At 39.1% G+C, this 23,786-nt stretch overlaps 1 protein-coding gene across 1 annotated transcript in view; it reads right to left on the reverse strand.

Moving 5' to 3' along the window:
- Nucleotides 1-5,068: 5,068 nt before the first annotated feature.
- LOC139726904 (inositol polyphosphate 5-phosphatase OCRL-like) overlaps nt 5,069-23,786 on the reverse strand; it is a 45,846-nt gene continuing 27,128 nt past the window's right edge. The window contains exons 8-23 of the mRNA XM_071637898.1: nt 23,375-23,494; nt 22,631-22,847; nt 21,618-21,734; nt 19,448-19,629; nt 16,751-16,862; nt 15,977-16,086; nt 15,011-15,146; nt 14,241-14,351; nt 13,466-13,631; nt 12,172-12,296; nt 11,330-11,440; nt 8,918-9,025; nt 8,072-8,156; nt 7,274-7,401; nt 6,800-6,911; nt 5,069-6,042 (exon numbers count right to left, since the gene is read on the reverse strand). Coding sequence (XP_071493999.1) covers nt 5,888-6,042; nt 6,800-6,911; nt 7,274-7,401; nt 8,072-8,156; nt 8,918-9,025; nt 11,330-11,440; nt 12,172-12,296; nt 13,466-13,631; nt 14,241-14,351; nt 15,011-15,146; nt 15,977-16,086; nt 16,751-16,862; nt 19,448-19,629; nt 21,618-21,734; nt 22,631-22,847; nt 23,375-23,494 — 2,095 coding nt within the window. The 3' untranslated portion in view covers nt 5,069-5,887. The remainder of the gene's footprint in view (nt 6,043-6,799; nt 6,912-7,273; nt 7,402-8,071; nt 8,157-8,917; nt 9,026-11,329; nt 11,441-12,171; nt 12,297-13,465; nt 13,632-14,240; nt 14,352-15,010; nt 15,147-15,976; nt 16,087-16,750; nt 16,863-19,447; nt 19,630-21,617; nt 21,735-22,630; nt 22,848-23,374; nt 23,495-23,786) is intronic.

A 23,786-nucleotide genomic window follows, 5' to 3' on the forward strand; every position in this document is an offset into this window, starting at 1 on the left:
ATGTGGTGACCAATATATAATTTAAAAGGTATTATTTTTTACTTTATGACAGAGACCATACTTCAAAATCTTCAAAAATGGACTTATCAGTTTTTGCGAACAAACTCTTCATATGTTACTAATTTTTTTTTTTTGTCTTGCATGTGTTGTAATTAAATGTACATCAACTGCATAGTAGAACATCACATATATACTGTAAATTCCTTTTAACTGTATGTACAATGACCTTGCCAAGTGCAGGCATGTGAAGTTTAAAAGATGATTTATGAACCAAACCAGAAAATTTTCTAGCTTAGACTGCACAGAGTGCTTGGCCTACCTCATCAAATATGAGTAATCAGTGTGAAGAATTTTATTGCATGATACACTTATATGTGCAATTTGTGGTAACCCTGTTTGGTGGAAAAGTTTTTTTTTTCCACTGTAAACAATATTATTTGAAACATGTTTTATAATACTGTGAGCAATCGGCAAGAACATCAGAATATTGTTGAAGACAAGCAAGTTATGGTGATTTGTGGGTGGAATTTTGATTTTCTGAAGCAAAGCAGGTCACACAACATCCTTTTTTTAAAAATCAAATTAATAAAAAAGAATGTTTAATAGGATGAGAAATTGGTAATAGTGAGAGTTGGCTTAGTCCCATTTTCTTTGCAGTAATCGAGGTAATATTTGTGCCTGTAAGAAGCTATAGTACATGTACATGTAAGAATTCTAGTAGGTTCGAACAGCATTTCAAGCAGACATTTTAAAGAAAACAGAAGAAATTCACCATCTCATTGCAGTATGCGAGTGCTAGCCCTTCTACTGATGTGTTGCGAGTTGTATTCTGATGTGTACTGATCTATTGCATTGTGCACTCCCATTTTAAGACATGAAATCAGAAAATGTATCAATCTTTCCAAACCTGTGGCTTGTTCCAAGATACTAGTACAAACTACTGTGTTTACACCACCCTTTACTTTTTAGCAAAAAGAAAAAAAACAGTCTGCAGTTCCTCAAGTCTTGTTATTTACGGGGTTTTCCCTTTACGTAACATTTTAGAACATTATCATTTGCATCTATGTCTGGGTCATGGCTGTTGGAATGAGTGTCTGTGGGGCTGTTGTTGGTAATGACTTAAAATTCCTGGTTGTGCAATACAATTGTGTACTTGTTTATGTCAACTACATGTATGTTAGATTTTCAAAAGTTACATGCTACAATATGTACTTGGGCCCAGATCAAATTGCTGAAAAATTAAGCATGAAAAGACTTGCTGACGGTAAGTTGCTGTCATCACTTTTCAAATGTGAAGTGAACATATTTTTTGTACTGAAGAAAGCAGTAAGAGTGGCAGTCTTAATGCACATGCAGTGGACTCCCATTATAACGAAGTCCTTGGGAGCGGCAGTTTTCTTTCGTTGTATCGAAATTTCATTATAACTGAACAAATAAACAATAAAACACATGAAGTGGATGATGCTGCGGACTTGGGGCCTGATTTTTACTTCATTGTAACCAGAATTTCGTTATGACCGTGCTTGTTACAATGGGAGTCCACTGTACTAAAATTTATATACAGTCCAACCTCTCCTATGCGGACATGTCGGGACGAGCGCTTATTTGGATAAGGGATTTGGCCGGATATGGGAGACTCCCCCATTGGTAGCTACATGTAACTTATTGCAGGTAGCGTACATTGGATTCTTTCTTTGCTATCCGCACAAATTTGGGGGTAGTTGATGTCTGAATGCATGCTATTTTAGATGTAAATTTGATGTGAATGTATGTTGATTATGTTGGGAATAATATGTAATTCATGTGATCTTGGGTAGTATTTATTTATTTTTGAGTTTGAAATCCCCTTTCCCCGTAATCATTAGATTGAAAAAAAAAAAATCATGGCGAGATTGCATCCTGATAATAGACAAATCCATTTAAAGGGAGGCTGGATAGGAGAGGTCGGACTGTACTTTCACCTCTGTGAAAGACAGAAGACATATTTGATGAATGTTTTGTAAAATACAGGCAACGACTTAATGCATGGAGTTGAACGAAGTTTCAAAATGTATGCAATATTTATGTAATGCTTACACTCCCATTCCCTCACTCAAGAAAACAATATTCATACAAGAAAACAAACAATTTGTAATTGTTACCTTCTGATTCTCATCATCTTTTAATCATTCCTTGATAAAGGCAGTTCATTTCTGCTACACTCTATACATGTGATCCTTTTGATTCTAGAACTTTTTTAAGAGTCCTCGGAATCAGCGCATATTACACACAACTTACACAAGTCTAGCTTGGTCATATTGTATCATAGTACCATGTGTAAAAAATTTATGAAGAATGTAGTCCAGTACTACAGCAATTACTAACTAGATAAATAGCATTTGTATATAAGTCAATTATCGAAATAAAATATGATTTCTTATATCATAAAATAAGATTATAACTTACTCTCTTGTCTACAGGAAATGATAGCATTATGTTCTTATCCACAGATTTGACAAGAAAGTCCTCTTTGTTTTCTTCTCAGGATTTTCCTCTTTTTTTCTGCACGTGGCAGACCTGACCAAACATGACACAAGCAATAACAATGATAAAATACATTTTCAGTCCACACAAAGTCTTCATTCAAATCACCAGTTTTGTTAATTATTGTTCTATTCTTCTATTTGTTCCAGAACATTTGTTCAAATTTTGTCACATCACTGAACGAAGCATGAACAGGAAAAGAACGTCGCTCGTTCCTTCTATTGTTGCCTTTACGCATTCATTTTTAGCCAATCTGAACGAATTACGACAATACCTTTTCCCTGAAGCCTTTACACTGAAAGCTAAAACAGAAAAGATTACACAGCTGACATAGTTACCCACAGCAAAAGGAAGAAGCAGATTATAGATACCTGTTACACATTTCCATGTAATGGCAACACTTTTGGGTGATCATTACTGTTCACATTTGGCATTGAAGATCTACAGTTTTTTTATTTCTCCCTGTAGAAAGGTTAAAATCATCACAACACAACAATCACATCAGCTCAGCTGTTTTTCACAAACACAAAATAAAGACTGAATTGATAGTACTGAACATTGATTTAGTCCCCATGCGTCATGCGTCGTCCAAAGTGCAACACTAAAGAACCGTCTGCTATACAGTGTGAGGTTGTGATACATTATACTACACATCGGCAGAATAATTACAGCTGAGAGGATAGAGTGAGCACAGAGAATAATGGTCTATAATGAAGAAAAAAAATCAAAGGGTGCATTTTCTTGCCTTTTTCACTTCTTTAATTGGATTATCTCCTGTGGAAACTAGGCTGAATGAGTGATGACATCTTCATTTGTTACGTAAATAAAATAATGTTTTGAATACCTCAATTTCACATTTCTGTCCTGGATATCAAGTGACATGATAATGTCCACTAATAAGAACACCAAAAACAAACCCACAAACGTTTACAGTGATATGTTGATTTAAAAATAAGAAGACTTAGTTAAGATTCTATATTACTGCACTCGTAACAGCTTATTTGACATTCGTTTGACCAAGAATAACACCAGTGGTCAGTTTATAACCATTGCTGACAAGTACTACGTCACCAAATTCTTCAGTTTTGACAGGTTGTCTCACTCCACTCGGTATAACCTCTACTGAAAATATCTGTTTTGAAAATATCTGTTAAGAGAAAATGTATTTGAGCAAGATCAACATTTTAAACAGAAAAATGAAATAACCTTAGGCATCATCACGTTATTTCCTACAAGACAGGAAAGCCAGATTAGCATTGAATAATAATTTTAGTCATAGAGCATCTAGTTAACATGATAAGAATTAAATCTGTAAAAAGCACACCTCATCCCGATTGCACGCATCTATTTGCCTTCTCTTCCCAACAATTTTTTTCCCTCCCCACCAATGTTGCATTTCCAGTCATTTATACTACAATGCTGCTTACATTCACCATTTTGATTGGAACACAGGCAACTTAAGACTGCACCATTGGTTTAAGAATCATTACTTTAATCAAGAGTGTAATCACACACAGCCAACAGCCCTATTTACAATGCCATACTTAACTCTTCATGACGCTTTCTAAAGCAGCTTAAAATTAAGAGATTTCTGGAAGTACATGAAAGAAAAAATATGATGCAGCTTTAAAATGATTTTAGCAACCCCTCATACTGCCCCCTCGATACAATCATGTAACATTTAGCCCATACATACCAAGAACTCCCAAGGTAAGGCCATTCAAAATACACATAGTCTCCATGGTAAACTTCATTAGGCTTTGGCATTCCCCTGACTTCTCCTTTTTATAGAAGCACTGATATCATTTCATACCCTGTATCTGTTTCCTCAGTCCTGCGATGATATAAGTTCTTCCTTTTTAAAGAGATCCTACTTGTGGTGTGAATAGTGAATTGGGCACAGCTCTGTTAAACAGCCTTTGACTGGCCAGGCAGAGTACACACTGCTTGTAACTCGGTCCAACATCCATAGGTCTAATGCAAATGTTCTACCATCGGTGGACTTCAATTGGTGTGTATGCTATAGTTCTAACATAGACTGTCTGTGCATCCAAGCTACAGGATGCTGTTCTCAATACTGTAAAACGAGGAATGTTCGCAAGCATTTTAATTTTGTGAATTTCGCGAGCACCAAGATTCGCGAAATTAAAATGCACGCAAAATTTCTTGTCTACACTATATGCATTGAAGGCCAGTGACAATTCGCGAAAATTTCATGCCACGAATATATCATGTTTTACAGTATTCTGCTGCACAAATAGCCCCCATCATTGATCTGAAAAAGGACAGATTTGAGGAAAGCGATTTGTCTGCACCACTGAAACTCCTGAAATATTTTATTTTTACACCTTTAAAGCCTTCAGGAATTAAAGTTGATTAAGATTATTCAGTAAAAGAGCACAGTGAGCTCATAGACTGCCTGACTCTTCCAGACTGGCAGTATCTGTTAGCATTGACAATGCTATTCATGTGCAGTGGCCAATCCTTGCCAAAGAACAAAGAAATGAACGACACTTCACCACTGAAGAGGAAAATGTGTGCCATTATTACTGCCTATTTGGCCTTCGTATTCAGTCACAATGCTTCTAATTCAAACATTGTCCACTGAACTGTACCCTAATTTTAAGGTCATTGCTCTGACAACCTGAAGCCTTGCTGGAATCTTGTGAATGCCAGTCCAAACGTAGAACTTGGAATGGTGATTATTTCAGTCGTTTTGGCGTGAATTTTTTTCATTACATTGATTTTACAACAATCAGGAAGAAACTGTCAGAGACATCAAGTAAGGAGAAGCTGCTTCAAACTTTCTATCCATCACAATTTCACTTTACCACGGAGATGATGTGCTTCAAACAATCGCCATGCAAACATGAGCATGAATCAAACTCATGTATCGAGGATTTATGTGCCATCTCTTGCTTTTTGCATGCTTTTGTTGTAAGCTCTTACACCATCGTACCAGGATTCATTTCTGAGGATTCTTGCCATATTTCATGTTGGAACACCTCCCCTGAACTTGACGTCACTTTGTGTTGAAAGATTGTTACAAGCTGGGGCCAAAAAACTATGCTGTTTCTTTCTGTTGTCAATTCGATCAACAATCATATTACGCTCTGGTCTACTGGCTTGCCAGTCCTTCACGGTTACGCAATATGAACTATAAAATGTATTTACCAGGAAAATTGTACTGTACAATGATAGTTCATGAATAGATTCACCAAACTCAGTATCCCTTGATTCTTCAATGATTTTCAAAGTTCGCCATTCTGATGTCCTCATGTAATCACACGAAATGGAAATGTCGATGGCTCACTTGTGCCGCCAAATTACAGAAGCACAAAGTTCCCCAAGGAGGTCGTGGATATCAGTCATCGTACTCGTTGATGATGAACTGGTAGACGAAGGTGGCCTTCTTGCGTGTTATCTGCTGCCGATTTGTGGTCCTACTCCTCACCGCCTGCTCCTCCTTCTCGCGATCTTCCGGAGGACAGCGGAGGAAGAGTTCGCCAAAGATGGTTGCTGTCATAAATAAAAACATACAAAGAGAAAAGAATAAGGGATAAGGTAACAGATGGCTATCATCACATAGGTATGAGGCAAAATTCTAAGCTATTAATAAAGTGCGTATGTTTTCCACAATGAACAGCTAGGCAAAGAGGTGGTTAGGATAGTAGAGTCTCTGCCTTGCAATCAAATGACCCGGCTTTGAGGTCTGTGAGTCTTGCCCAGCAATGTTGTGTGATATCATGCCATCCTCTTTATTAAATAGTAAGAGGCAAAAATACTTTGTCATATAAGTCCCGTGTGCGAGACAGTCACAACTCATGCACGTAAAAGATCCTGCTTCATTCAATCATGGAAAGAGCAGGATGCACACTCAATGAAGTGGTCCACTCCAAATATATACAAGAAATGACATCATTCATTTTTGGAATCTTCTGTTGGGAATTTTTTCCTCTATCTTTGAGAGTTAACTTGTTTTTTGGGTGGATTTCTCTAAAAGAATAGACATTTTCTTCAGTGAGCTCCAAGCAGGATCATGGAGACCTAGCAGCTCTAGTTCTTATAGGAGAGGATAGAAAGAGAAAGCAGAGCAGCAGGGTGTTTCATAAAGCTGTTTTTAAAGTTATGAACGACTTAAGAACGACTGGTGATCAGTTCTTGTTCTGAATTATTGAAATTCTGATAAGTCTAGCACATCAGAACGTGTTCCTGTCGTTCTTAAGTTGTTTGTAACTTTAAGAACAGCTTTATGAAACAGGGCCCAGGACCTCACCTAGTGTCTTGGCATCCAGTTTGTTGTCGTCATTGTGTAGGAGGAGTTCCCTGATGAGGGCCGTCAGGTACTTGAAGACATTCCGATGACATTTTGGGAGCTGCTTCATGATCTGGAAGGAGATGGAGAAATTGGCAATGAGGCCTCAAGTCTCATGTACTGTACAGGGACTGTGGGATACTTTTAAGGGGGGGGGGGTGGCTGTGGGGCAACGAGGGGTCAAAGATCAAATGTACCCTATACTAATGTAGTTAACCAAAATTGTATATCACAGTTTTTTTTTTTTTTTTTTCATCTTATTTGTTTAAGAGACATGATCCTGAAATAACTTCATGTTATGAGCTCACTTTATTTTCACCTTTCTTTCTTCTTGTTGCATTTTTTTATCAGGCTTGTATAATTTGGACTATCTTGAACAACATATTCTATTTCTTTTTCATGAACTAAAGCAATGTACCAATCTAACAGACTAACCTGTTTGCAGAGAACAAAATTGTTGGCTCCGTCGAGACACTTTTGGTAGCACTTGTAAGGGATGACTGGTTCCCTGAGGCTGGCCAGGAACACCAGAAGAGACTCCGCTACCGAGTGGATGTTGCCAGCTGGGAGTTAAAGGTTAAGGGTCATGACACTGTGTGATTGATTTTAAACTGTCACAAGACTCAACAGTACTGTATCATTCATGGAGTGATGTGTGCATGTTCAGACCACATGATGATCATTTGGTTATCTTTGTTGCATCACTCATCCTTTTAACCCAATACCTGTTATTATTATATCCATGCACTTAGCTGCAGTGTAAGCAAGTCGGAAATACCCATTTAGGTGTAAAAATGCATTAGTCCCACAAGAAAGAAATTGTGGCACAAAAGTGATTGGGTAGGTATATGTACTTATCCTTATTCATTCAAGGATTAGTTCCAGTTCATCTGTGCCAATCTCTGAATGGAGTAAAGGGGTCCAGGGCAATTACCCCCTGGCCCTAATCCTAATCCTAAACCTGAACCTACTACTAACCCTAAACCTAACCCTAACCCTAACCCGAATCTTCGCTCTACTCTTACCACTAACCAGTAATTAGCTGTGAGGTAATTGTCCGTATACGGTTCAAAGCAGTGAATGTGTTAACTGGTAAATAAAGGACATAAAAGCCTATGCTGCAGTAAGCACATCTTGATTGAAGACCCCAACAACGCTTGCACTCAAAGACTAATAATTTTGAGATGAGAATGGGTGTATGTGAGCAGCGCCCCCTAGTGGTGGAAAGGATACGAATCTCCTCTGGGAAACCTGTATCCAGGAAATCCCTGATGGCCAGCACCTCTGCATGTAGACCCTCCTGGCTAAACAGGTTCTCCTGTTGAAGGGGTAGACGAGTACAGGAGAGAGAGAGAGAGAGAGAGAGAGAGAGAGAGAGAGAGAGGTGGATGTGGGAGAGTTAAGCGAGGAAGAGAATTAGACAGACATAGAGACAGAGAGAAGAGATAGATACAGAGATAGATAAAAGAGAAAAAGATAATGGGGGAGGGGCAGGAAGAGCATTGGCAGGCAGAAAAAGGAACAATGGGAGATAGTTTGTGTGAGAGACAAATGAGAAATAGATAAAGTAGAAGAAAAGCAAGAAGGAGGGGAGTTGGTTGAATACAGGTAAGACAGAGAAAGAGCATTCACATCACATTACATGAAATTATGTGATTTTATTTCACTTTCATTTCATTTCATTTATTGTCCATAAGATGGAAAATCTTTGTGCCACAAGTGGCATACATGGTTACACATACTTAAAATATATATTTGAAAATAAAATGCATGAAGTAATAAAGCAATGCATATCAGATGAATACAGAAATCTTTTCACCCAATATGAAGAATTTTTGGTAGTCTCTTTGGTAGTCTGACACATCACACATTCTTGTCTGTCTAGCATGAGGATTTTCTAACTCATCTGGGATCTTACCATCAGTAAGGTAGTAGCAGCATCAAATTTATTGAACACAGGATTGATTTAAAACCACTGAATGAGTCACATGATACTTGCAGTCATCAAGTAAGATATGTCAATCTTCAATAATGTTGCAACTCAAAGAGAAGAATCACTGATCCAAACGGCGCCCTCACCTGTTGAATGCCGTTCCTGAAGAGGTAATCTACCAGCATCCAAATCTCCTTTGGAATGTCATAACTCTTGAAGTCTGCAGCACTCTCCTTTACCTTGGCATTTTGTTCCTGGCACACCGAGAAAAAGAAAGAAAGAAAGGGGAGGGGGGATTAATTATAGAGTACCCAATGCAAGCAGCGCTGTGCAGGTAAAACACCAGCATTTTTGTCAAAAGCAAAACCATACATCTACTGCTGGTAAGATGAAAGATGGGAGTCTTTCATATTTTCTGGTCCATAAGGAAAAAACGGAAAATACCGGTATTAATAATTACATTGTCACCTTTAGTTTCAAATCCTCACCCTGAAGATTTTATCTTTCTAGAGGCTTTTGTGAAGCACCCCAAGATGATAATCTTCATACGTCCCCAAATTACATGTTAGAGAAAAGGGGGCCACCACTATAGGAATCTCCCTCAACCCTACTTCATCGACATTGATTTTCATGTGGGATGGTGACATCATAATGCCTACATTAGGCCAAATTTGTTTTGTTGTCGTCGTCGTTGTTGTTGTTGTTGTTTTTGAAGGGAGGTGAAAATTAACAGAAATGGCCATCATATCGCCTGGCAAGGTACAGCTACTGGAAGTGCATGGGAAGCAAGAAAAGTTGAAATATTTTCATAACACAATGGAATATGTCTTGTTCGCTATATTTACACAGCTGGTAACGGGTCACAATCTAACAAAGCAGGCCCCGGGACACTAAAACTCATTGCCAGGTAGGGAAAATGAATGGGACATTTGTATATTTTTAGTACTTGGTTCTTGACCGAATGTCCATCTTTTGTAACGTCTGGAGGGTGCATACTACATCCTTCAAGTTATAAGCAAAGCATTACAGAAGTCACAGTGGGAAGGCAGAGATGTTATAGCTCAGTGGAAAAGACCCCAGGGTAAGTCCAAGCGCTCTCCTAAAGCGAACTGTACCATACCGTACCCGTGCCAGAGGAGTGCTTGAACACTTAAAAGTATGTACTGTACTGATTCGAGCCAAAAGTGGACCACTTCCCGATGTGCTCCAAAAGGGTACCAAAAGTTTGCATGTGAAGAATGCGTGTATCACCCGCATACGTCATAATGCTAGGAGTTCAATCTCCTTGTTTGGGACATCTGTAAGTAGTTTAAGCATGCCGGGTGAACGACCCTTTTGCTTCAAATTGTGTGACCCCCTCTAAAAATAAGTCCTGAGGTACGCTTTCTCAACAGAGCGCTCAAACGCTCCAAAACTGGTACAGTTCAGTACTGTACGCATTGGTTCAGTTCGCTTTGGTCCGCCTTAGATCGCTCGGACACACCCATAGACTATCAATCACAAGATCCCGATTCAAGTCCCCTAGCTGCAGTGGTTGCACCCTTAACCCTAACTTGTACCTGGGCTATTTTGTGAGCTTAGAGTCCTGGGGGGGCCATGATGGCCCCCCCTTATGATCTCGGCCGCGGATCGCGCGTTCGTTACGAAAATTGGCATGCGAGTCACTCATGATGCAATCTATTGAACTGTGTGGATAAATTTCAATAAATCGCTCTATTTTATTTTATATGAATTAATTATGTTAATTTATGCATGAAATCAGAATTTGGCTGTAAATCATAAAATACAAAGCCCTCAAACTTCAAAATTTTTTGCTTAAAGACTCTTTGGTGAATTCTGATTAAATTTAGGTTGAAAAAAAATTGGTATCAATTTTCATTTCTTATGTATTTTATTGTTTTTATAATTTCTTATGTATTTCGTTGTTTTTTCACTTTTTGTTTTTTATTGTTTTTTCAATGGGAATCTTTGGCGACACCATTTCAATCATAAGAAACATAAAATTAATTACTTTTAATCACTAAAAGTAAAAATAATGATACAATTATGATTTTGAGATAGAAACCTAATTTGCATTGGTTTTGTACACAAAATCACGTGTTTGAGCAATTTTCGGTCTGACATGCACTTACATAATGTTGCGTAACTTCGGAACCACGTACCCGGACGTCGCAAATTTGGTCTTAAAAGTTGCGCAAGGCTTCAAGATAAATTGTCACGAATCGCTGTGTGGATGGGTTCTCGTGTTGCGGAGATATCGCGCTAAGTGTCGGGGGGGGGGGGCCATTATGGCCCCCCCCCCCCCCCCAGGTAAGTTAGGGTTAAACAAAGCACTCTATCTTCTCTGCCTAGTCATTCAAAAGTGACTTACAGCCATGGCTGTTTGCATACAAGCATTCACTGCTTCATCGGTGGTCACATTATGAAATGAATCAATTTAAATCAAATCATTTCAAATCATCTAAATTAAACAGTAATCCAATCTCTGAAATACACTGTACATGCAATGACCAACAGCAAGGTTGTGATGACCCCTATAGCTTGACCACTCAACTCACCAGGTCCACCACTTCCTGCATGGTCATCTCGCTGATGGGTTCGTGCATCTTGACCAGTGCCTCGATGGATGCCCCGAAGCAGCTTGGCCGATAGCTACCACTTACTGTGATGTGATCATGTGGTCAAGGATGTCATAACAAGTGGAATTTGGCTTCCTGAGCTCTAAACATACACCTTCGAACAGTTTCAGAGCCACACAATTGTAACCCTCGTAACACATGCTGACTTTCAACGATAAAAAGGGGAAGTTTCCCAAAACACATAATGGATTGACTAAATGCAGAAAGACTACTGAAGCAGTCATTGACATCCGAGGAAAACCTTACCATCCTGCAAAAGCCATTAGTTTTTGAAGTTTTATTTAATTCCATATGTTGCCCTCCTTACAATGTAGATGACAACTGACTACAATTTGTGATGTAATTGATTCAGAAAACGTCCCCATTAAGATGTAAACTTTTGATTCCAACACTGGATTAGAAAAACATAAGACATATGCAATGCATCCTAGTGGGCACAAGAATAAAAAAAATCTTCATTTTTTTTCAGTTAGTTCTACTTATAAATACCTATGATAGGAAATCGCAATCACGACAATCCACATGGTTTCTACAGATTGCTACCACATAAGAAATCTCTCAACATCTCCCATGAAACCTCTTTTTCTTTCTTTTTTTTTTCTTTTGACTGTTGAATTTTGATGGCCAAAGTTACCAAGGTACTGCATAACGCTAGAGTAGATCCATGTAGAGAACTGTGCAAAAATTTACAAATACACCTATGAAATTGCACAGACATCAGCTGACAAAAGGCAGCAGGTACTTCATGCTGTTAAGGATATATAGTAATCTTTGCCATTTTCCAGGTGAAGAATCAGTATGTCCTCAGCTTTGTCATGGCCAGTGTTGAACGCTGATGCTGTCGTCTTGTCAATGTATGCTGTAACTTTGACCTCCACCATGTCTCCTGTGGGGGGAGGGGGGGGGGGGAGGAAAATTAGAGTGTCAGAGGAAGCGACTAAAAAATGGCCCATTTTAGATCAATGCAGTCTTCTGAACAACCACAGAGCACTGCCTGCATTAATTTTTAAATTGTTTAACCAGTAATATCCCTCAAATTCCCCTGTGCCTGAACAATTTACTGAAATATACATTTTCCATTGTGATCACAACAGTCAAAATATTATCATGTCAGCTTGTACAGTTGCTCCTATCCAAGTGCTCATGTGTATGCATGTGAGCGCACAGCATAAGTGTATGTACTACAATGTGTATGTGCAACATGTGTGTAGATGTGTGTGCACGTATTGTTTCTGTGTGCTTTTGTGGGTGGCTAATCTTTCTGAGCACCACTATCCCGAATCCCATGAGAAAAAGAGAAAGTCAACCTACCAAAACACATCTTTGTATGACACATTACTGCAATATAACTTGTTTGGGGGCTTGACATTATCCCTCTTGTTCTGGCATACACTTTCACTAATTTTCCACTGTATTTAAAGCCATACTTGCTAAGACTTTACTATGACCTTACTTGAGAACGTCACCACAACCTACCTTGATCCTAACTCGGTTTCAGTTGCAAAATTTCGAAAGCCTTACAGTCACTAAATAAATAGCCGATTCTTAGATTGGCAATATATATCAAATGATTAAAGCTCATGTGTCTATGTCAAAATGGCAATCATTAAATTTTGATGATTTTGTGCTGACTTGATAAATCTAAGCAGTACCATCGTTTATTTTCCCACTATAATTTGAATGCAGTAAAATTTCAGGTTGCCAATTTGATGATAGGGGCGTGGTGGCATAGTGGATAAGACTCCCGACTCCCAATCGGAGGACCCGAGTTCGATTCCCTCCCAATGCTTACGTCCTTGGAAAAGATGTTTTTACCCACCATGTTCCTTTCGACCCAGGTGTATAAATGGGTACCTGGCAACGGTAGGGTAAAACAATGACAGGGCCCTCTGGTAGAGTACAGGCAACACTGAAGAGGCTACTCTGGATAAATAAGACCTTATTATTATCATTATTATTATATGAATATTCCTGCAGCTCACTTCCCAACAGACATGAAACAGGTTAAGGTCGTTAAGGCAAAGCATCCTGGAGATCAGAGACCGACCAGCCTACCTGGCATCATAAACGTGGACTGGGGCTCCACCTTGAGCCAGGGCTTGCACGGCGACTTGTCGTCCAGCTTGGCCACAAACTCAATCAGCGTGTTGACCTGTCCCGTGTTGGCCACCTCCACCATCTCGACCATCTCCTCCATGAAGCGCAGCTCACCAAGGTTCAACTTCACCATGGCAACGAGATGCAGAAGAAGAAAAGAAAAGGAAGATGTGACAAGTCACCAATGTCATGTCAGACTGGATGACTGCAAACGGTACACAGGATATTCTATTTAACTACTTTGACATTTTGGGTGTTTGACTGAGCACCACACGCAAAGATATTGGAAGATGGCGGCGGCACATTTACACACTGTTCTTTGAAACATATTAGGTAACATCGTGAAATGTGATTAGGCAATTATCAAATGAAATGTTAGGAAAAGCTTGATAGCATCGGTTGAGAATGATAAGGGCATTAAGTTGTCACTAAAGCCATCATAGTGTTAGTGGCACCTTAATGCCATTATCATTCTCAACTGTAGATAGTTTCATTATCTGATCTTTGGTGGTGTGATACAGAGGGCAGCAAACTAAACAGATATGGCCTGACTCACACTTATACTGGCATCAGTAGAAGACAGATAACATTAGTTGTGGTTTTTCTCAAAGAAATACGATGCTTGATGGGCACAAATATTCTGAATATCTGAATTCCTAAGGACATTTCTTCTCATGACAAGAAGTGGAACAGATGATTGACAGACAAGGTATGGTAGAGAGAGAAAACTCACCTCATTCCTCCCAAGGGTGACTTGAGGCAGGGCCTCATTCTCCTGCTTGTCCAGTTTTCGTATCTCCTCCTCCACCACTTCCCTGAATTTCTTCTCGTCCACAACTTTCACCTGCAGCACAAGGAAAGAGGAGTAAATCATATTTGTATTCATCAAATTGATACTACCAAATATTCTACAGTTATAAAAGAACTGCTTTTACTATTATCAGACAAAGCTTTTTCAAGCACATAAAAGAGTAAAACATCAGTGAATTACTAAACATCAGCTTGCTCCACCTGATGAGCATTTCATACATTTATTTGGTAGTCCTGCAGAAACTGCATGGAAGGTGGTGACACATGGATGAACCCCCCCCCCCCAAACAAAACAAAAACAACAACCCCTAATTATCTAATCAATGAGATTCCTACACAATGAAATCTGCATTCATTCACCAGACCTCCCAACCTTTCTGACTAAAAATAGGGATGATCTGGCTCAGAAGTAGGAAAGGGCAATTCCCATAGGATTGTGTAGTAAAATTATCAAGAAAAATAAGAAACACCTATCAAAACAAACAGTTGGGAATGGACAAAATTCTGACTCTTTCCTCCAAATTCAGAATGGTTGGGAGGTCTGCACTCAGCCAAAAAGTATAAATCAAATGTATACTTGTACCATTCAACCTCCATACAGAATTTGAATCCTCATAGTATTGCATTCCATTTTTTAACTGTACGATAGGAAATAGATGTTACAAGGAAAAAACAAATCTCCCAAGTTCTCACCCCTATATCATAGAGGGCACTGACGGGTTTGTGGTCACTCAGCTTCAGCTTCATGTGACTCCGGTAGACCTTCTGGGCGATGCGGTCGCCACGGTGAAGGATGCGATCACACCAGGCAGGCACACGCTGTTTCTCACTGGATTGGAACAAGGATATAATGTTTATGTTTTATACAAAATTACATGACAACTTATCAAAACACTTCTTATATTTGTCCGTCTAAATTCTCCTGAATGAGCACACCAACTCATCAATTGTATGGTTTAAAGCATTGTTTCACAACAAATGCCAGATGCTTCAAAGTATCTGCAGAGCTTACAAATTCTATAACATGTTATGATGCAGATCTACATACAATGTACAACTTGTATGTACAGACTCTTCCTACGTCCAACACAAGTCTTTTCTTTTTTTCTCTCTCTCTATTGTTGTTGATGATTTTTTTTAAAACCTTATATGAAAGTTTGTCATGGCTGAGAAAGCACAAGAAGACATTAGTGAGTCAGGGAAACAGACTGACCATTCCTCAACTTATCAACAATCCTTGAAGAAATTGAGCTCTCACGCCAGTTTCTTTAGAATGAAAACTTTAGACTTTTCTCCTTAGGTAGACAAGTTGATTTGTAGTTGTGTTGTTGTTTCTTCTTGAAATTGAATGCAAAGAAAGGACCCAGGTTTCTCCCTCGTTCTTCTTGCTTTTGGAGCTCCATGCTTGAAAAAACAAAACAAACTGACAAAAAAATACACACACACACACAAATAAACTAAACTGCCCTGACACATCTCAATGAGGGGAGTTCTAATGCAATTACAATATTTCACAAAGTAACTCTTATTCATCCCCCCCCCCCCCCCCCCCCATGGAGTACTACCTCTTATCCTTTTGTGTATGTCTTGATTTTTTTTTTTTTTTTTTGTTCCTGGATGACACCATTAAAAAGGCAAAGCAGCTCCGGAGTCCCTTACCTGTTGTCCCACTCATCTGATCCCGAGTTGTACTTGTAGGTGGGTCTGAATCCAATGGGCCCCTCCTGAAAGCCTGCAAAGACTCTCTGGCATTCCCGCTGTCTGTTTAGCTTTAGAAGGACGGGGCAGATTTAAAACAATAAAATAAAATAATAACAATAAAAATAAAATCATGTCAAATGAGCCAGTCCATAGTTTCAATCTGAGCATGTGCAGATAAAGGTCATTGCAGACCTTCTCTTGAAATGGATTTGCAACTGAGGTATTCAAAACCTGGATAGGGCTTCATGACAACTGTGTTGTAAATGAACCAGTTGCAGATTGGTATTTACAGGTGAATGTGCATTCTTTTCAGCAACAGAAAAGTCTGTGGTTGGAGAGGTCATTGCAGACTAGTGCTAACTGTGAACTGGCTTATTTGGTTGAAAGAACACACATCACACTTCACAACTACTCCCTCATACAATTAATTAAATTGCTCAAAGAGGGCATGTATGACAAAAGGTCTACAATTTACTATGCAACTAAAATCCTACAGCAGGAATTCACACATTTGCAGTTCAAAGCCGTTGTCCATCATGTGCACGTTCCATTCTGCATCACCTTCCAGTGGTGTGCTATTATCTTTCTTAGGGTCTTGTCTATGCAAATATTTTGTTCATAAATTTCAACAGTAGCGAACGTGCAGTCCGTCATTTCACACAAATGCAAAGCACATTGAACAGTATTTCACACAAACATGGATGAAAGCAAAACCATCCCTTTTCTCCTTACCTGATCTTGCGTCAGCAGCTCTTTGTATGAATTCTTATCCACCAGCTTCTTGACTGATTCTACTGGAATGTCGCTGATGCGGTAGTTCAGGTCCCCCATCCAGATGACAACACTGCAACAGAGAGCATGAGCGGCATTGATCACTCTACAGTATGTCCCCCAAAAGATTATGATCAGATTTTTGCATTGATAACTCCCAATATGATTAAACTGTCTATATGTTACTTCAGGGTCTTAAAATGCAACATCTTAGCTCTATCTTGCAGAAAAAAACTGGAAATGTCGCTATGGCGACTGATGCCTCCGCCATAATGCATGATTCTCCCAATAGGTGTATAGTACAATGTCTTTACAATGTGTGATGACAGTTTCACATAACTGGCAAAATATTGAAATGACAGGTTTGTCAGAAATATCTTGAATGTTCACTTTCCTTGAACTAGGTTTGCTATAATTGTCTATGAAAGAGTTCAGGTACATGTATTTGGGGAATTGAGGATTTTTACTTAACTTCTGACTGACCCTTTATAAGTTTATGCATTGGGTAATTTTAAAGGTATGAAGAAAGAGTGTAATAACAGTGCCAAATAGATTTTTTTTTTTGCATTAAAGCCTTGCTTTGACCCTTAACCTTTGAACCTCTGGCAGGAAATTTCCAAGAGAATCTCCATTAGGTAATACATGTACATATTGTATATTGAATTTTAAAAATAATAATGCAAGCATTGCATATACATACTAGTTTATGAGGGAAATAGTAAAATATTGAGGAGTTGACCATGACCTTGACCCCCTGACTATTGACCCATGACCCCTATATTCCCTAGATAATCCCTGCTAGTCAGTACATGCATATGTACCAAGTTCCATGAAGATACATTGAACCACCTGCGAGAAAAGTAAAATTGTAACATTTTCACCTTAACCTTGAACCTTTTGACCTTTGACCTTGACATGAAACTCTCTCTGGAGAATCTTTATGCAATAGTATATGTCTACACTAAGTTTCAAGAAAATACCTTTGGGCATGGCATGGATATGGGGGAAATAGCAACATTTTTAGCATTTGACCTTGACCTTTTGACCTTTGACCTCTTGCCAATGTCACTAAAATCTACTCAACTAATTGCCCCATCATAAATCATCCTTGGACCAAGATTGGGGAAAGCTGCTCCATCCAGTTTTGATTTATCACATAAACAGATCAATTTTAGGATTTGACCTTGATCTTTGACCTTTGACCTCTGTCCGATTTCACTCAAAAATCAGTCAAGTAATTGTCCCACCATACATTATCCTCGGACAAAGTTTGGTAAAATTTGCGTGATCCAGTCTGGAGTTATCGCGTATACAGATACAATTTCATGATTTGACCTTGACCTTTGACCTTTGACCTTTGGTCGATTTCACCCAAAATCTAATCAAGTAATTGCCCCATCATACTTTATACTTGGACCAAGTTTGGTAAAATTCCAGTCAATATTACTCAAGTTATCGCGTAAACGAATGCGGACGGACGTACGGACGTACATACGGACGGATGGACAACCCGAAAACATAATGCCTCCGGCACCACTTCGTGGCGGAGGCATAAAAACACATTCAATTTGGTTAAGTGGTCACAGAGAAATGTGGATTATTCTAAAGCATGTCATGAGTCTGATTCTTCTAAGTTTAGCACTCGGATGCTCGAAACTGCATATCAATGTGTGAACATAATGGACAGAACTTGGAGAGAAAGGATTCCTGACATGCTCTACAAAACTCCTCATTTCTCTTTGACCACTGAAGCAAATTGGATGAGGTTTTCTGGAAGATGTGGGCAATAAATTATATTACCCTGAAATTGTATTTGGATTGATTCACTATTTTTAAAGCTATCACTGTGGAGGGTCTCGTTATAATTTTTTTTTTTTTTTTTTTTGGGGGGGGAGATATGGTATACTAAAATATGTACTGCATTGACGCTTACTGAACAGAAGCCATCTCTGGTCTGTAGAGATTAAATGCGACTGGATGAAAGCAGAATTCACATTGCACTTTCATCCTGGGTTAGGATTTTAACTAACAATAAGAGTACAAATACGAAATAATACATTTGACAATGATGATGATGACGATGGCAATGATGGCGACAACGACAGCAACAACAATGAAAAGAAGACAAAGAAACACATCAGTCATTCCTGGTGATTGTGGTACAACAAGTATATCGATATCACACGACTGACAATATGAATGACATGGTCTGTGGTAAATACCAGACAAAATTCACATCACGGTCATGTTATGCTATCTGCCCAATTGATCAAACTCACTCTAATCAACTGAAGCTTATTCACTTAACAGTTTGAGGTCTGTGTGACAATAATGCAATGTGATGGTATCTTCTAGTTGAAAGCACTTTCATGCTTCCATACCCCTGGTTCTTTTTGATATCATCCTTGTAATCATGCCACAGCTATCACTTTAGAAACACCTGAGTTCTTGTTGCTTTAATGAAAAAGACTGGGGGAAATGTAAAGGAAAAAAAAAAATGCATGAAAACTCCTGAGAGCAGGTGGCAAGCCTAATGCCTGTCATGAATATTTGAGCGACGAAGCACAGAGATGGAGCATTGACATAATGAGGGCGACATTCATGAGGCCATGAAAGAGAGAGAAAGAGAGGGGAGATGGTGTTGCCATGGCAACTCACTCGTGCTGCATAACGCCCAGGGGCTGGCGGTTCTCCCGCTCGAACTTCATGCGGGCGCAGATGTCGTGGTAGTCCTGGTTACGCCTCTCGAACTCCTCCATGTGGGCCGCGAGATGCGAGTTGATGAAGCAGAAGGAGGTGTTGTGGAAGTTGAACCTCACCGCCACAGCTCCCTTGTTACCCTGGAAGGAAAGGAGTTTAAAGGTACAGTCACATCTTCAGAGGTTAATCAAAGAAGAAATATTGCTCCTCAGTGTTTTCTTGTCACCCTGAGGTTGCCTCAGAGCAGAGAGTCCAATTCCTACATCAGGCACCAATACCTGATGATGATGATTTAAAAAGAGAAATGAAATGCACGGGAAAGAAACAACACTGAACTCCTTTAATTACAGACAGCTCACAACAGCCATCATAATGTACAGTATTCATGCCTGTGTTTATTACCACTGCACAGTCCACATATATCACAAGCAGTTTTGTTTTCTTCTTCTTTTTATTTCTTCAATAAGGACTATATTAAAAGATTATAAGTGTATGATCTAATATTATGTGTATCAAATCAACGATGCAAAGTTTGATGATAAAAACGGCATTTCCCCCTTTTAAGGGCACGAGGACTTTTTTTGGAAAAGCAATCACCTGATCACCAATGCCTCTGAATTTTTAATTGGCTGATGCAGGCAAGCAGTATGCGTGATGTCAACTTGCGACCACGGTCCACTGAGCCTCCAAACACTCATTGCAAATTGTTCACTGTGTTTTTGCACATCTCCTTAAATATGAATATGCATTTGAAGTTTTCCCCTCCCATCTCATGAATATTTACATTTCTCCTCACAACAAGTAGGCATAGACAGGAATCATTGTGTGAAGAGCGAACTCGCTAATTCAGCTTTATTAAAGAAACTATGAAAATATGACAAAACCATTACAAATTATATCGTCTGTTGAGAATGAGAAGGGCTTTAAGTTGTCTCGAACACTATGGGTTTTGTGGCAACTTAACGCCCTTATCATTCTCAACCGACGATATGTAACGGGTACATAGGAGTCACTTGGTGACCAATTTTTGATAATAAAAATACTGTGATGTAATTTTACCATGCATACACACAAAAAAACAACAACCAGATTGCGCAAATCTCTCATCAAATTCGAGTTTTCATTAATTAACGATTACAGGACAAGTTCACCTTCATTAACTTAAGGATTGAGAGAATGCAGCAATATTAGTAGAACACATCAGTGAAAGTTTAAGGAAAATTGAACAATCGATGCAAAAGTTATGAATTTTTAAAACTTTTGTGTTGGAGCCGCTGGATGAGGAGACTACTAAGGCTCGTGATGTCATATGAGTACAACAATATAAAGAAAATGTAAAGAAAATTCAACATATTTTCACTTTTTTCGCATAATAAAAGAGCACTTGACTTGCCTCTTTTTAAAGGCAATGGGAATAATATTACCCATAACATATGTCAGTAACGAGTCAAGGGAATGTGTACTTTTTTCAAAAGATGAAATTTTGTGAAATTCTCTTTATATTTTCCTTATATTGTTGTACGCATGTGACATCATATACTGCAGTAGTCTTCTCATCCAGCGGTGACTGCACAAAAACTTCAAAAATTCATAACTTTTGAATGGATTGTCTGATTTTCCTCAAACTTTCAATGATGTGTTCTACTAATATTGCTACATTCTCTCAATCCTTATGTTAATGAAGGTGAACTTGTCCTTTAACACCCTAAGAAATCACTACTCCTCATATCATCACATAACACAACGCAGTGAAACAAATAGGAATAACACAGAAGATTTATTTTGTTTGTTTTATGTATAGTCTGGGGCAACATATTTGTTGTATAGGGCCTTAATTTGTTTTCTCTCTCTCTCTTCTCTTTCTTTAAAACACACACACATAACACAAAATGACACACACACACACACACACACACACAAAAGAAAAACTACATGCTCTGAAGTTTTATTTTTCATCATTTTCATCTACATGACGATAATACTTGATAACAGTGTTAGCAAACTTATAGAGCTCTTTCAATGTTGTCTGGGGTAAGGAGTGAGGAAATATTTCTGACATAAGTGGTTATAAATTCTGGAGTTCGGACCTGATGCTTCTTTGCTATAAGTACTGTACATCCAAACTCACCATTTTACCCATGATGCCTGTGCCAACCGTTTCTGCGATGACGTCGTCAATGTAGGGAAAGTGCCTCTCCAAAATGAATACAAGCAGCATCATGCCCACGAGACGAATCAGTTTGATCTGATGGGACCATCAAAGGTGAAAGGTCAAAATGAAATCAGTACAAACGCAATGGCAAGCAGAGTGTTGTGAATACCAAAACCACCATAACACTTGAAATAACACTGTTAGTTTTTATTCGGGTTTAGTCCTGGTCAAGTACCATTGAGCATGATCCATATATGGAATATGGCATCAGCATCGTGAAAGTGAAATTGCATGTCAAATTGACGCATTGGGATAGGAACTGTTCTAGATGACAACTCCTTCTTTCTTTGTGTGCGGACAGCTTGTTGCCTCATTACAGATGTATTTATGTCGTCAGAAAATGTTACATTGCAACAGTGAATTCTAATTCTATCTGTGAGCGTCAGAATGCGTGTGTAGCTAAATGTTGGCAAATTGAATGTCATTAGGGGTATACTTAAATTTTGTTCAGTGTTAATGCCTCAGCCGACAATGTGTTGCATAGCTCAATTAGATAATGTACTGTACGACGATGTAGTACAAACATATGCGTACAGTAATATGCATAATTGATTCTTCAGGAACGACTATCAAAGTGGATACAAGGTTTATATGGACTAAAAGGGTATTGGTCTGAAAGTGTAATAATTCCGAGAGTCAATAGAGAAGGGGCTCATTTTGTTTTGTTTTGTTTTTCTCTTGTCATTTTCTTTCTGACAAGATGGCTGGATAGCCCATATTCAGCTGCACTAGCTGGTCTTCCATGGGGTCAAGTTGTATAGTATGTACGTACAATACTTAGGGCGGACCACTTCCACAGGCTAGTATACACCCTGCCCCCTCAATGAACAAGGCGAGATCTTTTACAAGACAGTGTGGGTTGTAGATCTCACACATGGGACCTTAATTTTATGTTCTGTCCAAGGGGCTGGAAGCTTGGGGGACATTACCTTGACGTAGATCCCGTCTTGGTGGAGGCACATGACGACCCTCTTATGCCACTCCTCCTCCCTGATGGAGTCGTTGAAGAGGAACGCCTCCTTGCTCAGATCCAGCTCCTGGAACCCGATGGCGTACATGTCTGGGGGTCGGGGATCGGCAGCCAGCCAATGCCGCAGGTCCTCCGTCGCCCCCTTGCCGTTGACATTCCACGTGCCGACAAACACCCTAGGAGGATGATTTTGGGGATGACAAAGGCTTAACTGGATAGAGATTTGCAGTTTACAATTAAACATGCATGTGGCCTCTTACCATGTCAGATTCATAAAACAGCCTGGCATAGGTCTTGTACTTTCAGCATTTCTGAACATTCCAGACCATATCCCACATTTTCTAAAGACATACATGTATCATTTCTCTCACATGAATTTTAAATACCTCCACATAAACATTTGATAAACAGTCGAAAAGGTGGCTACCAAATACACACTGCATTGAGAAAATCAGCTTTGAAGTTAAGATTCAGTCAAATGTGCAAAAGACTGTGCATAGAAATAGAATATATAGGTCAATTTAACCCATCAAGCAACATTACCACGTTTCACAATATCTAAAGAGCTTCAGGTTACAAAATGTTTCCGTCGTTGAAATTGGAAGAAGATGAATTCAAGATTTCAAATTTTTGATCTTTGAAGAGAAAATAGGATTGTTTCCCTCCGATGGCCTTCATGGATCTGTTGAATCACACCACCTACCTGAAATCATGAGGAAAGGTGTACTCGTCCTCTCTCCTCTTCAGAATCTCTTCCCGGATTCCTGCAGGCTTGAAGGGTTTGATGGAGGCATAGCCCTGCTTGTCTATCTCTGGGTTTGAACTCCTGGGGTAGAGATTGAGAGAGGGAGAAGTAACATGGGTGTGGTGGGGGAAGGGGTTAAAGCAGGGCCCCATTTTATCTACAGATATAACTGATAATAAATTTCCCTTACACACAGGCTGCCATAGACTAATGATAGAAATCAACTATATAATCAATCATAACTCTTCATAAAACGGGGCCCTGGGGCCCTTTTCATAAAACTTGGTATCACGGACAAGTTGTCATAGTTGTTTTAACCCTATTCTAACTGGGGGGTCAAATTGACCCCCCCCCCCAACATTTCGCGCCA

This window comes from Diadema antillarum, unplaced genomic scaffold, assembly GCF_040938485.1.
Source record: "Diadema antillarum isolate AM-2024a unplaced genomic scaffold, OU_Dant_1.0 seq00000103_RagTag, whole genome shotgun sequence".
Taxonomy (NCBI): Eukaryota; Metazoa; Echinodermata; class Echinoidea; order Diadematoida; family Diadematidae; genus Diadema; species Diadema antillarum.